Genomic DNA, 14,948 nt, shown 5'->3' with positions numbered 1-14,948 from the left:
GATTTATGGATGAATTGGACAAAAAACATTGTTTGATTTCCATCCATTCATTGAAAAACAGGACGTTCTTTCAAATTGATTATGATTCAGTTTCTGGTTTGTCCGTAATACCTGCCATAAAATCGGCAAAAACAAGCGTCACATAAGTTAGCCATGGCTGAAATGGTGAAAAACTGTTTCAAACTAACCTCCACAATTGGGTACTTGGTATTTGCATGTTTTCAGCAATTATCTTCAAACACGAAAAATGTATTTGGAAACAAATCTCTGAATTCGCTTGTCTTGAATTGTTTCGTTGTTTGTTTATATTATCCTTGACCGCATGGACGTTTCTATTGGTCATCTGGATTCCGAACGTTCATTGTAATCGACATCTATGGATGTCAAGTACGTTTAATAAAGGGTGTACGTAGAGGAGGGTCCAGGCCCATTTGTGAATATCAGCTTTATGACTATGAGGGGCCGTTAGGGACATTATTCAGGATTAATCGCAGGGCACATACAAACAAACATCCATCCGCACTCACATTCGCACCTACGGGCAATTTAGAGTCTCCAATTAACCTCGCATCAATGTTCCCTCGAAGCTGCGCACCTGCGCAATCCCGCACTGTTAGCACAGACTCAGCGCACAAGAAAATCTAAAAAAAATAAAATTCAACAGAAAGGTATTAAATAATGTCTGATTTTACGCCTGATGTAATCTAATTAATTAGACCAATAATATTGTTTTCTGTACTATTTTTTCAATGTAACTCAGTGAGCGACATGTGCCCAGCCAATGATACGATACGGTTCACTTACGCTACACAGCCAATCACAGCATTGACAATGCTTGCATATGCGCCGTACGTGCCGTGCAGGTTAGCGAGCTAACAACGGCGGAGTTAAGAGACGCAAACGCTAACCCCTTATCAGAAATGTCATTTGAACGCTGTTGGAATTGTACGAAGACTCGAGATGGGACGGGGGATCGGAACATTACAAAAGAGAACGAGCTGTCGCACAAAGCAAAATCGGACCCCGAGCAAGTTCAACTTCTCCTTGACAATATTTGACTTGCTATCAAAATGAATGCATCAGTGCTGTCAACGAGCACATGGCAAAGCATGTAAGTATACCAGAAAGCTGGCCAAGTCAAAACTACGCCTTTGAATTTGTGTACTCAATCAATGAAATAGTGCAGAATGAGATGATGTGCTGCAGTGTGAAAAATGCACCCTGGCATGCCCTGATAGTAGATGAGAGCACAGACATATCGGTACACAAAATATTACATACAGGGAGGAAAATGATGTTAACCAGAAAAGGGTGTTTGGTGGCATCGTCCAACTGGCAGCTTGCACTGCTCAGGATATTGCGCAGACAATAACTCAGTTGGACTCCAAACATGGACGGACGGGACATGCAGGGAATGGCGATGCTGACCTCCGACGGTGCCTCAGTAATGCAACGGAGTTGCGGCTTTGTTAAAGCGCCGAATACCGCACCTAACTGAACAACATTGTGTGGCTCGTAGAGAGGACTTGGGCATTGATGATGCCTGGAAAAATGGACCTTTGATGCGAGATGTGGAAACTCTTCTTAGAACTGCGGATTCCACTTTCTCTCGGTCCACTGTGAAGAAGGGCAAGATGGAGAACCTAGCAAAGATTCTTGATGAAGAAGAGAGACTGTCATGCAGGCCTCTGAACCAAGCGCGATGGCTGTCACGGCACCGAGCTGTCAATGCTGTTCTGAGGAACTACGCTGCGCTTCAAGAATTCACCGATAACAGAGATCCAGTGGCAAAGCTCTGCTACGAAAAGTCCGAGCGCTTCAAAGTCCAAGGTTACTGTCACTGCTCCGGGAGATGTTTTGGGTGAGCTGGCACAACTCTGCCTCACTTTACCGAGACGCAACCTGACTGTGATGGAAGGACACTGTCTTTTAGTTTCTCAATATGGGCAATTTTATTTGCTATGTGCTATAATCATCAAAATAATACATATTTTAAATATGAAATACTTCACTCTGACTGTGTGCAGTGCATCTCTATAATTTCACTTTCTGAATTGAACTACCTAATAAAAGATTTGCACTATTCGCGTGAGCATAATTGACATGAACTCGTGAATGCCAGTGACGTGTGCGAGAATATAATTGACGTGCTCGTGTGAACGCATTTGAGTCTCGTGCGTATGTGTGTTTGAGTAGTGTTAATGTGAGTATTTGAGTAGCCTATGAGAGCAAGACTCATGTGTATGAGAGTGTTTGAGTAGTGTTAATGAGAGCAAGACTCGTGCATATGAGAGTGTTTGAGTAGTGTTAACAAGAGTGTTTGAGTAGTCTTTATGAGAGCAAGACGTGTGCGTATAAGTGTTTGAGTAGTGTTGATGACAGTGTTTGAGTTGTCTTTATAAGAGCAAGACTTGTGCGCATGAGAGTGTTTGAGTTGTGTTTATGATAGCCTTATGATAGTTTGTGTGTGAAAGCATTTGAATAGTAAGTGTGAGAGCTAATCCTGAATAACGCCCCTAACGGCCCCTCATATATGACCCGTGTAATGATGAAGAGATCCCAGTAGGTGGCAGCACAGCTTTTGAGATGAAGACAAAAGATTAGGCGCTGAATGTGGGCTTGTCACTTCGATTACGATGCCAACACGTTCGAGGTCGGACAAGTTTTGGCAGCTCACATGCAAACAGAGTACGTATAATGTAAGAATGTATGTATGTACGCATGCATGCAATAAACAGACGATGTGTCGCGGTAGCTCGTAGAAAGTGGATGTCGTGATGGTGAGAAATGAGGATGCAGTTGCAGCGAATGGCCGACGTTATGCACAAAAGTCGCTGACGTTCAACTCGAGCCATGCGCTGGCTGAGTCAGCGTCGCTCACCGCGTAAATACAAATAAAAAGGATTATTTTGCCATCAAAATCCCATCCTCAGTCTTTTGTTGTTGTTTTATGGTTTAAGGCGTCACAAGAAAAGTCAGTCACTCTTCTTCACGTTTCTTTTTACAAAAAGCTTGTTTTGGGGTGTTTTTGGTCCAACCAACCCATCGTCTGCTGCTGATTACTGACAAACGGAAAAAGCAAGAAAGACGAGAGTCTACTCTGTTTTTGTAGGTTCAGTGGCTCTTGAGAGATCCGTCAAAATGCTGGAAAGCAGCTGACAGTTATTTTAACTTTAGCCAGGAAAAAAGAAACAATTGAAGTATGTGAAGCTGTTTAAATAAAATGTACTCATCAGCCGTTGCTATTGTTGAAAGCGCCACTAGAAGCGGAAGCCTCTATTGACTTTCCCACAGAACCCAGCCAAGCGCCTCCAACTGCAACACACAATTAAATGTGATGTATGCAAGTCACGTGACGTGACTCGAGCGTGCCACCGCTGCGGTTTCGTTTGCGACGTGCCCGCCGCACTCCGGCGAAGAAGGAGAAGGGGGCGGCTCGTTCCGCCGCGCTCGTACCTGGCCTCGATGTGGTGGAACAGGTGCTGCCATCGGTCGTTGACGTGGTAGAGGGTGTCGTTGACGTCGCTCTCTTTGGTCTTGTTGCTGGCGTCGATGATTTGCTCTCCCAGCTGCTTCAGGTGACTTTTGTTCTCGCTGAACAGGTTCATCTCCTCCATGCAGTCCTGAGCGCCAGGCAGACCATTAGCATCGTGCAGACTAACCTGTTAGCTTAGCACGCGTGGCTTCACAGACCGTGGTCAGCTTTACAGACGCTGAGATGTTGCTAACCTGGAGGACTTGGTTAGCTAATTAGCATCATCAAGGCAAACAATAGATGCAAGTGGTTTTGTCAGAACTAAAACGATTCTATAAAAAGAAGAATGCAGTCTTGTCAAGCCAAAAATGCAAAAGAAGTTATGAAGGTAAAAGTGCTGCAGGTGAAAGAGTCCAGCAAATGAATGAACAAATGAAGGGGGCGCAGAACAAAACCCGCAAAACCCGGGACACACACACACACACACACACACGCCAACAGCAGTCGCCCGTTGAACAGTTAATCATCCAAACGTCCCTGAAGGCCACACGACAGACGTTTTACCTTCTTGAGCTTCTCCACCATCTCCTCGATGTTGAGGTGGGACTCGTCGGCCATCTTGTTCTCCATGTGCGTGAGCCAGTCGCACAGCTCGGCATTTTTCTCCTTGAACATCATCCACGCATTCAGCCGGTCGCCGATTTCCTGCTTGCGAAGGGACACCTGAACGCACCGCACACAATCGAGTGTCAATCCCAACCGTTGGGCTCGTCTCTGACCACGCACGCACGCACGCACATGCTGAACACCCTAATCCAGGTGTCAGCAACCTTTCCGAAAACCCAAAGCCACTTCTTGATACTGATTCATGCGAAGGGCTTCCAGTTTGATTCACACTTCTGAAATAACACATTTCATTCTCATTGATCATGTTAATGACTTCTCAAAGTATTTATGAACAATGATTTAGGAATCAGATAAATATCAATGCTCAACACTTTTTCTCGAGATCTCTGTGTACGAAATCACGATGTCGCATTTTCATCACTACTAACAATTTGTTTACAGAACAACCAAATCGGAAATTGGAATTTAGTTGTGCGTTGCCACTGAGAACTTCTCTGTTTCGTTGCTTGCTGTGCGCCCGTGGGTTGTAATTTGACACTGCAACTCTGAGTAAATCTTGCAGGTGTCCATTTGAATGACTTCCATGTCAGAAAAGGCACATTCACAGAGACAGCTTGATCCAAACAACAACAACAACAACACACACTACTGGACTTTCGGCAGCCTGAGATTATTTTGCAATGTTACAATTTCAATTTCCACCCGTGCAGTATCCACGCTGAACACTGCCCTTATTTGCCCAGCAATGTATGTTGTGTCCACGTTCATGAAAGTGTTGGAAATGAACGACACACAAGGCGCAAAGATGACAAACGTCACAAAACCCGTTCTCAAACTCTTTCTATGATGTAACAGGACTTTTCTGCCTCTTTGTCAAAAGTCTCAGACACACAAGCATTGTCTTCCAGCATCATCTGCACAGAAGTACAGAACTTTTTTCTCTGGAAATTCACAGAGAATGTGTTCACCTGAGCTTTAAACGCCTTTGCGATAGTAACTTATCGGCAACAGCTGCGCCTTTGCCTTGCAGCTTCAGTTTGACAGTAATGTTCTCTGTCCAAAATGCGAGGTCACGTGTCCACTCAGCATCCTCAGGCAGCAAGGTGTCTTCGCCTTTGGAATGCATGAAGGCACCAAAATTCATCCCCTGCTGAGCCATCCGATTTGTGTGTGTAGTAACAGGTCACCGTATTCAGCTGACAGCGCCTCCAAAAGCACCCGGAAAGTTCTGTGCTGTTTTGCCGTCACTTAAAGCTGGTGAACGATGCAGCGGTAATGGAGAAACTTCAGGAAGTGCGTGTCACCTTCAGAGCGAGCGATGAATCCTGAATGTCGGCCGATCAGAGCAGCAGCCCCGTCTGTAGTCACCGATACCAAATTTTCCAACGATACCGTTTTCGCCGTGAAAAATTCCTTCACTGCGTTATAGATGTCAACTCCCCTCGCAGTTGTCTTTGAAGAAAAAGGCTTCTGTGGTCCGACGAGTCCACATTTCAAATTGTGAAAGAAGTCAGAAATTTACCAAAGTCAGTGAACCACTACAACAGCAACTTCCCTCAATGCGAACTGTTGTTCATTGACTGATCGAATGAATGGTGGTGGTCAGAGGGGCCGTAGGCGCAGAATGGCAGCCACGCTTCCGTCAGACTGCCTGTGGCTACATGAGTAGCTTACCACCACCAGTTGTCACTGTGTAAAAGCGCTTTGATTTCCTTGAAGAGTGTAACGCATTAATAATATTACTATGATTGTTGATTAAGAGCAGTGTCCCAATATTTTGGAGTGCTTGCTTTGTAAGAATGGAAAAAAAAAAAAAAAGGCAAGTCAGTTTTAGCAACTGCTTCACTGACCTCTCCTCTCAACAGCAAAGCTCATTATTGCGTCCCCCCCCCCCCCCAGCCACTCTCTGTGTTCGCACCATCTGTCCAGCAACCCTCCCACTCCCCTCCACTTGTAGAATTGTAAAGTTGTCTGGCAGATGCCGAGAAGTACTAAAGCCATTAAAGTCTTAAGACGTTATTCTGGCCTGCGACTGAAGCTGAAGCCTACGTTCAAAGTGTTTTCCCAGCCCGTCTTGCCCCTCCCATCGGGCAAAAAAGGCACAAGCTAAGTTGAGCTGACGAAAGCCAGACGACCGCCACGATCTCCGCGGACATTGTCAAGTCCAGGAGAAACTTTCTCGGCCACATCTCACCCCGGAAGATCCTGGCAACGAACCGGACTCCCGCTATGGATGGAAAAGCTCCAAAAGGGTCGCCCGGCGGTTTCCATGCAAATACTGTCCCGCACGCTAAACAACTTCCTCCTCGACAGAACCAGTGGAAAAGTGTCTTTTGAGAACCAGAATGGGACAATGCGGGGTCGTTCTGAATGAATGCGGCAATGAGACTACACCGAGCATCTGAGAACGTGAAGAAGCGCTTCCTCATCAGCCCTCTTCCGCCCGACCCCTCCGGTCGCACCACAGCATCTTTATAGAGCACTTTCACAACAGGCGCCGCAGCTGTACACAGAACATTACAGAACCATAAAATCATTAAAAAAACAAACAAAATCTTCTCCAGTCAAAACGCACCATAGCTCCTTTCAAGTTGGCACCGTTTCCTTCCGTCTTGTTGCAAAGGTGGTTTGAAGCTGTTAGTAGATGAGACTTCTCCGACCGGTTCGACGATGCCAGGGACGCCGGAATTGAAATCTTGCGATCACACCGCGCATGACCTCCTCACTCACGTTTGCCACATCAAACAAACAAGCAAAAGCCGAAAATGTGTCCATTGGCCAGAAAGGAAGAATTCTTCAATTTCCTCATTTCTCTCGCTTGACTTTTCTTCCAAGCGCCGACTCTCACGTGTCTCCGCATCTCCTCTGGGACGCGCCTCGCTCCACGTCGAAGATGCTCGCTCAACAAAAACAAACACTGCGACGGGCCCTGACCATTTAGGCGCAAAACAACGAGCGCCGATATTCTCCTCCAACCGATGTCACGGCTGCAACGGGTCCACACGACGCACAATAAACACCCAATAAGAAATAAAGGTGGAAAAACAAACAAAAAAAGAAAAACTAACAGAGCTCTTGCAACAACTCAAATCCCATCCCATCTTTGAATCATTTGATTTGACTTTTTTTCCATTTTCTTTGGAGGCAGAGTAATCTTCAACTCCAAAGTCCTCATATGACATCTTGGGCAAGAAGTGGGACGCAAGCAAATAACGTCACTTCCCGGGAGCCCAAAGAAGACGTATTGAAAGGAGGAGCTAACAGACGTGTGTTTCAAAGTGTTTCCAAGTGTTTTGTGTCGCGCTGACCTTGAGGCACAGCTCCTCCCAGTGGCAGTCAAGGTGTCGGACGCGCTCGTGTAGAACCAGGACGTCGTCGGCCATCACGTACTGACTCAGGTCCGTCTTCATGGCGCTCAGCCGGCTCAGGCTGCGGGCCCAGTCCCGCAGAGCGTCCTCCAGACCGTCCTCCAGACCGTCCTCCTCCTTCTCCTGCATACCATCGCACACGTACAGGCGCAGTTAGGACCTCTGCTCTCCGCTGCTGCCGGTCTGGCAGAGAGGCACAAAGCGCCGGTCTTTTTCTCTGGGTTTAGGACAACCCGCCCCAAAGGGGATTACGTGCAGCGGGCAGAGGGGAGGGGGGGGGGGGGGGGGGGGGGGGGGTTGGCAGGGAGGCGAGGCGTACGGCGGGAAGGCCGGCAGGAGGATAAAGGCTTTGACGGGCCGCAGTCGCGAGTTCAACTTGGCTTTTGCTGTCCCGTCCGTCTCCGTTGAGCAGGGCGAGATTTTCAAGTGACGTAATCAGTATTTATCATTTTTACTTTGCACGGACATGCCTATGGGGAAAATAGCACACAGAGAAGCTACTTGCACATTTGGAAAACCTCCAACTATGGCTGGCCTTCGCAACACTTCCAAGTTTGAAAGTTTGACGATGTGAAATTAACACTGTAGATGTCAACATGTTCAAAGAAAAGGTGATGTAACACAGTGGGAAACACTGTGACCCTGTCTCAGCTTTTTTGGAACGTGTTGCAGCCATCAAATTCTAAGTTCATGATTATTTGCTAAAAGCAATAAAGTTGATCAGCTTAAACGTGAAATATCTTGTCTTTGTAGTGTATTCAATGAAATATAGGTCGAACATGATTTGCAAATGATTGTATTCTGTTTTGATTGATGTTTAACACAACGTCCCAACTTCATTGGAAAGATACAAACTCAGACCAGGTTGCTACTTCAAAGGCTCATTAGGGCTCGTGTGTGTGTGTGTGTGTGTGTGACTTTCAAGGTTGCATAAGGGAAGGTTGGGAGACAAAAATGGTGAAAAGTTTCTGATTGAGTTTTTTCAAGTCTCCAATGAGGCAAACGAGCGTCCTTATGCAACAGAAAAACCTGACAAGTCCCGTTTCACAAGGCGGCTGGATGTTTGCTGTTCGTTCTCGCACCTGGTCGCCGTGCGTGCCGCACTCTGGCATTGACTGGTTGAGCCTGGTCTTCATGTCCTTCAGCAGCAGCATTTTGTCCTCCAGTCCGGCCTCGCAGCGATCCCAGTTCTACAAGCAAGAGCGGGAAACCACACAATACTTTTCGAGCAATCCAGAAAATAATCAAACACCGATTGGATTTGTTGGCGCTGGCTGAACTACTCAACAAAATGCATGTCGTCATCACACCACAACCAAAAAGTGACCGACGAGCCAATTCCATTGATTCATTTCCCTTGACGATGACTCCAAATGAACGGCAAGGCCACATGCAGTGACCACTAACATTTTGGTTTGTTTCATCCATCCGGCCATCCAGTTTCTGAGCCGCTTCTCCTCGCTAGGATCGCGGGCGTGCCGGAGCCTATCCCGGCTATCATCGGGCAGGAGGCGGGGTACACCCTGAACCGGTTGCCAGCCAATCGCAGGGCACATACGAACGAACAACCATTCCCACTCACATTCACACCTACGGGCAATTTAGAGTTGTCAATGAACCTAGCACGCATGTTTTTGGGACGTGGGAGGAAAGCGGAGGGCCCGCAGGAAAGCCACGCAGGCACGGGGAGAACATGCAAACTCCACACAGGACAGGTGGGGCCGGGGATCGAACCCCGCTCCTCAGAACTGTGAGGCAGACACTAACCAGTTGGCCACCGTGCCGCCAACATGGTTTCAATCTCTGAAATTTAAAATGATGAAATAATATGCACGTGTACGCGCATGTCAGACGGGTGCCCTATTCAAGTGTGACACCCAATGAATAAAGTCAGCTTTCTACTTCTGGGAGTCATTGATGAGCATTGAGCAAAGTTGTGTTTCTTAGAGGGAATAATTTGACAAAAGAAAGTCAACAAAAAGGGTTTTGAGAGACGAGTGCGTGTATGAAACAAATTCAACTCGTATCTCAAGGCACACCAACGTATCCAACGCAGAAAGTCAAGCGAAAGTATCTTTTGAAGGATAAACGCTCAGGTGAGGTCCAGCTTCCTTCCCGACAGCTCGACTTTGACGTTCGTGCCGACGTTACCTCCACGACGGCCCGGGTGAGGTCCAGGCGGCGGGCCAGCGCGCCGCGCAGGCGCTCCCAGTCGTCCTGCAGCGTCGCCAGCTCGGCCCGGATGGCGTCCTGGGCGTCCCGCTCGCCAGCTGCGGAGAAGAGCTGGCGGCCCAGCTCCAGCGTGTGGATGAAGCTGCTCTGATGGCGCCGGAAGAGCAGCTGCGTGTGCTGAACAACAACAAGACGAAACAGCCGCGTCATCGAAGACGCAAACGCACTTGTTTGTCTTTGCTGTGATCTTTTTCCATTTTTGACTTTTGTCACGCTGCGAATGCCTCGTCCCGCTTCGTCTATGACTTGAGCTACGACTGACCCAACTGAGGAGTTTCTTGAGATACGAGCTGTTTTTGCCTTGAATTGCGTTCAAACCTAAGATACGACTGCCAGAGAAGTCAAAAGCACTCGTGTTCGCAAATCAAGTCAAAGTCCAAAGCACAACCCTGGTCAAAGTCCAAGTACCGAAGCCGCTACCCTACTTAACACAAAAGGATTTTTTGTATCTGTGACAGACTCCACAAATGAAAGATAAAAAATCTGTCTTGATCGTTCTGTGTGTGGTGTGCTCCGATCATTTCAAGACAGAACACCACACACATAAAGATTCTGTTCCACCGCCAAGTCCTCCGAGGCAGATATCTCGCATGATCGCACGTGATCTCACAAAACCGAAGAAGAAGAAACACTTCCGGATATGCGCCGATGTTGCCCGAGTGTTGCCGACGCTTGCCTGAACCGGGAGCGTTGTAAAATGCCCTCAAAAAACTGTCTAGGGAAGAGCCGAGACAGGAGCCCATCCCAGCTATCTTCGGGCGAGAGGCGGGCTACACCCTGAACTGCTTGCCAGCCAATCGCAGGGCGCATACAAACAAACAACCAGTCGCACCTACGGGCAATTTAGAGTCTCCAATTAATGCATGTTTTTTTTTTGGGACGTGGGAGGAAACCGGAGTGCCCGGAGAAGAGCCACGCAGGCACGGGGAGAACATGCAAACTCCACACAGGCGGGGCCGGGATTTGAACCCCGGTCCTCAGAACTGTGAGGCCGACGCTCTACCCAGTCGTCCACCGTGCCATGTAAACATTCATCTTTTGGTTTTCTCGCCGCCCACCAACATGGAATGGGCTGACATTTTGCCCTCACTAGCTTTGTGCCGCTGTAGTAACGCAGATTCAAGGGGCGTGTCCTATTGACCTATTGTTCCTATCTATAATACATGCACTTGACAGGCGTATTTCTAGTTTTTCAGCGTTCGGGTTCGGTTTCAACCCAGTTTCGTGTCTTTTATGTCGTGTCATCGCTAACCTTAGAATGTTTATAGTAACGTGTTCATTTTTAAAATGTAAGGAGAAGAAAGCACAGCTATTTGTGTTTAAAAGTATGGAGTAAAAGTAAAAAGTCACCAGAAAAATATTTCATATATATATATATAAGTACTGATACCTGAAAAATCTACTTAAGTACAGTAACGAGTGTGGTCATTTTTGTATTTGTGTTGGAGCGGCAACTGGGGCTCTCCTTGCCCACATGCCAGGGCATCACATTACCTTCACTGAGGTGTGTAACTCTCCTTGCCCACATGCCAGGGCATCACGCTACCTTCATTGCTCCGATTTTTTTCTTCACATCACTTGAGAGGCTGTGTATCTGAAGCTCGCCAAAAATCACCCCCAAAAAAAGTGACAGCTTTTAACTTGAAAAACTCATAAGCTGGAGCACTCGTAAGTCAAGGCACCACTGTGTTTTGTCTACACGAACGAGTTGCTAATTGTAGCTAACCCTCATGTGGTTCAGTTGTTTTTTTCATGAGTGAAAGTGCGGTCTTAGACCTGCTCCATGTGTAAAGTTCTGGCATGATAGAAAATCATTTCAATTGAATTGTAAATGTGAAGCGCGCGCACCTGCAGCTGTCCCAGAGATCGCCGTAGGGTCCGCAGGCCGCCGGGCCCGGCTCCCGGCAGGAGGTTCTGCGTGTGGGCCAGGAAGCGCCGGAGCTTGCGGAGGCCGCGGCGGTACTGGTGCCACCGCTGGACCGGGCCCTCCACCAGGGAGCGCTGCCGCTCGGCCCCCTGGGCCGCGCCGCGCCACTGCTCGCGCAGCTGCGTCAGCTTCAGGATGAAGTCGCTCCTGTTGGGAAGACGTTTGAACGTTTGAATGTGCGACAGCCACTTGTCACCGGGGGAGTGTCGTGATCTGTGCTTTGCTTAGCTCTTGGTTTGACTTTGGAACTGACCATTTATGTTTCCTGAAGGGATTTTGTCATCAGCAGGCGTCTTGTTTTCTCTATCTGCTCATTATGGGCCATATTATCCCGCTCGCGCCTGACTCACTCTTTTTTTTTTTTAAGTCACCTCTCATCTACCCCTCGAACAAATGTAAATTTATAGAGCATCAAAGCTTACCATGAAAGAGCACAATTTTATCACCACTGTAAAGCGCGAGAGAAACACCATTTTTTTACCTTTGAGAACTTGAAAACCCTTCAAAGCTTTATTTGTAGAAGTTTGTCCAACCCATTTCCCTTCCCTTCGAGGGTGAGATCCACCATAAACGGACTACGTTTGGACAAAATACAATATCTATAAAAGGCTGTCCCAATAAGGGAAACATCAAACGTCAACTAAAAAATGGTTCTTCAACCAAAATGTGAACACTAATTATATTATTGTGCATTTTATTTTTGTTATTTTTGTACTTAACTTGTATTGCACTTTTGTATTGAAGGGTTTATTGCCAATACGGGTTATGTTTTTTGTTTTGGGGACTACGGATGGAAATTCGCGCCGTGGTGAATCTGGCACTTTTACATTTTTATCATGTACTTGTTGAATGTGTTTCATCCGTCCAAATACACAAAGTAAAGTAAAGTGCACGTATTCTCCCGTCCAGACTTCTGGCACACCCACTGTGCGTAACTGCGAATTTGTGCGTAACCACCGAAGAGGCGTGACTCATTGAAGTCTGAGGCCGGCTGCAAATAATGGAAGCTCGGACTTTTCCTGAGATCTGTCAATGTCATTTTCAAAATATAGCACACTTTATATATGAAAATACCTTACGTAGCAGATATGTTGTTGCCAGTGGGACGGGCACGCCACTCCGTCTACCACATACACTTTGAAGGAGAGAGCACGTTTTTTTAATCTGTATGAAATAAATCCAATAAAAGTAATTTAATCAGAATACTGTGCTTATGACTGAACGCATGTTTGGAGGTCCACCAATAGAAATGCGTGTGTGACATAGTAGTAGGATTGAAAATGCCTAATCGAAAGTTTCATTTAAAAAAGACACCCCCTTATTTTTTGGGTGTGATTTAACAATGTTTTGATTTTATACACTACCAAACCAGCAGATGGTGCTGTAAGAGCTGCTGTGGACTAGAGGGGTACGTGCAGGCCTAGCTTCAGAAGTAAATGCTGTGTGTTTCTTTTGCTAGATCTCGGTCCTGAACATGTTTAACTTTATTGGAAAGTATTGTATAAGGATATTGATAAAGCTGAAAGTATACAATTAATCTGGTTATATAAACGTTTATATTTTGTGTCCTGAAGGTTAATTTGAATCTAAAAAGATGAGTCGCCGCCTTCATTTCCAAATGTAGTTGTTAAAAGATCATATTCCAAGCTATTATAATTTGTGTAGTATGCTTATATGCTTTGTAAATGAGTGATGTTTGTATAGATAGTAAAGAGTAAAATAATCGCAAGTTTGGCGCAGCTGGCATTTTCTGTTTCCACGGAAACTCCCCAGAAACTGTTTTGCCGCCGTTTCTAGGCACTTTTGTTTGACGTCGCCGCACTGCATGTGTGTGTACTGTACGTGGTAGAGATGGTAGAGCGAGAGAAACGTATTGTGAGAGTTGTATTCGTGGTCAATTAGTGTGATGTATGGCTATGTGTAATGGTATATTATTTATTCTGTGAATTATAATTTTTTTATTGTATATATGAGAGCGGCACGCTAGCCGACTGGTTAGCATATCTGCCTCACAGTTCCGGGGACCTGGGTTCAATCCCCGGCCCCGCCTGTGTGGAGTTTGCAATGTTCTCCCCGTGCCCGCGTGGCTTTTCTCCGGGCGCTCCGCTTTCCTCCCACATCCTAAAAACATGCATGCTAGGTTAATTGAACTCTAAATTGCCCGTAGGTGTGAATGTGAATGATTGTTTGTTTCTATGTGCCCTGCGATTGGCTGGAGACTGGTTCGGGGCGTACCCCGCCTCCCGCCCGAAGATAGCAGGGATAGGCTCCAGCAGCCCGCGACCCGCGTGAGGATAAACGGTCAAGAAAATGAATGAATGAATGTATATAGGATATATATTTGACTTATTATTGAGAAGTCAACGCTGTGGCTGATTGATTAACGTGTCCTCGTTTGTCCACCGGTACGTTAAAAAAAAGTTAATTTTAGCTAGATCTCAGTCCTAAACATGTTTAACGTTATTGGGAAGTATTGTATGATGATATTGATTCAGCTGAAAGTGTAAAATTAAGTAGGTTATGTTCATTTGAATGTTCATTTCCAATTTTTGTTGTTAAAAGATCATATTCAAAGCTATTATAAGCTGTGTCGTGTGCTTATATGCTTTGTAAATGATTGATGTTCGCATAGACCGTGTAAATATTAAAATGATTGCCAATCCAAGTTTGGCGCCGTTACGTACCTTGAGTACCTTTCTATTCCTTTGTGAAATTAAATACCCCCCCGCCCCCCCAAATAAACCAGGCACTCCTGCTTGCGTCCACCTGCCAGTCTCCAGAACACCATCGTGACCGACACCCCCAGCCGTGACACAATTCTTGATTAAGGTGTCCTTTGTCTCGTGTTTGTCACCTATCGTCCACGTCTCCTCTCTGCAGTAGGCGAAGCGCGTCGGAGATGACGGAATGAAGGATCTGGTGGCCCATGGACATCTCCGCCTGGAAGCGCTGAGACATCAACACCGCAAGGTTCGCCAGACCTTTTTTGCAATGACATGGTAGAGGCGCGGCGCAAGGACGGTCACCTTGTGAGCGCGCAGCTGCTGCCTGAGCCCGGTGTACGATCCCGACACGTCCACGGCCACACGCTCCTCCATCCTCTGCAAGAACGACATCCAGCTCTCGCACTTTTGCTCGAAGCTCTGATGGCGCAACGCCTCCGCCTGCAGCTCACTAGTATCACGTAAAAACCAACATAATGCATCCAAAAGTCACATGATAGATTACAAACTCATTGACTGCCGTGAACGTTTCTGTGTCAAATGGAATTCAAGCTGCTAGCGACGTATGTATTCGTCAAGTACATTTTTCAAAAGAG

The 14,948-nt window shown here is 46.6% G+C and overlaps 1 protein-coding gene across 9 annotated transcripts in view; it reads right to left on the bottom strand.

Annotated features, from left to right (window-relative positions):
- Window positions 1–14,948, bottom strand: part of syne2b (spectrin repeat containing, nuclear envelope 2b) — a 141,173-nt gene that overhangs the window by 27,774 nt on the left and 98,451 nt on the right. For all 9 annotated transcript variants that reach the window (XR_009788971.1, XR_009788972.1, XM_061776600.1 and 6 more), the window contains 8 exons: window positions 14,656–14,803; window positions 14,484–14,578; window positions 11,551–11,776; window positions 9,622–9,819; window positions 8,553–8,660; window positions 7,411–7,593; window positions 4,040–4,198; window positions 3,457–3,623 (listed from right to left, as the gene is read on the bottom strand). Coding sequence is in view for 7 of the 9 variants with exons in the window: in XM_061776600.1 (XP_061632584.1) it covers window positions 3,457–3,623; window positions 4,040–4,198; window positions 7,411–7,593; window positions 8,553–8,660; window positions 9,622–9,819; window positions 11,551–11,776; window positions 14,484–14,578; window positions 14,656–14,803 (1,284 nt within the window). In the remaining 2 variants the exon portion in view is untranslated. The remainder of the gene's footprint in view (window positions 1–3,456; window positions 3,624–4,039; window positions 4,199–7,410; window positions 7,594–8,552; window positions 8,661–9,621; window positions 9,820–11,550; window positions 11,777–14,483; window positions 14,579–14,655; window positions 14,804–14,948) is intronic.

Source organism: Phyllopteryx taeniolatus, chromosome 6 (genome assembly GCF_024500385.1).
Source record: "Phyllopteryx taeniolatus isolate TA_2022b chromosome 6, UOR_Ptae_1.2, whole genome shotgun sequence".
Taxonomy (NCBI): Eukaryota; Metazoa; Chordata; class Actinopteri; order Syngnathiformes; family Syngnathidae; genus Phyllopteryx; species Phyllopteryx taeniolatus.
This window is presented reverse-complemented; position numbering and strand designations above follow the sequence as displayed.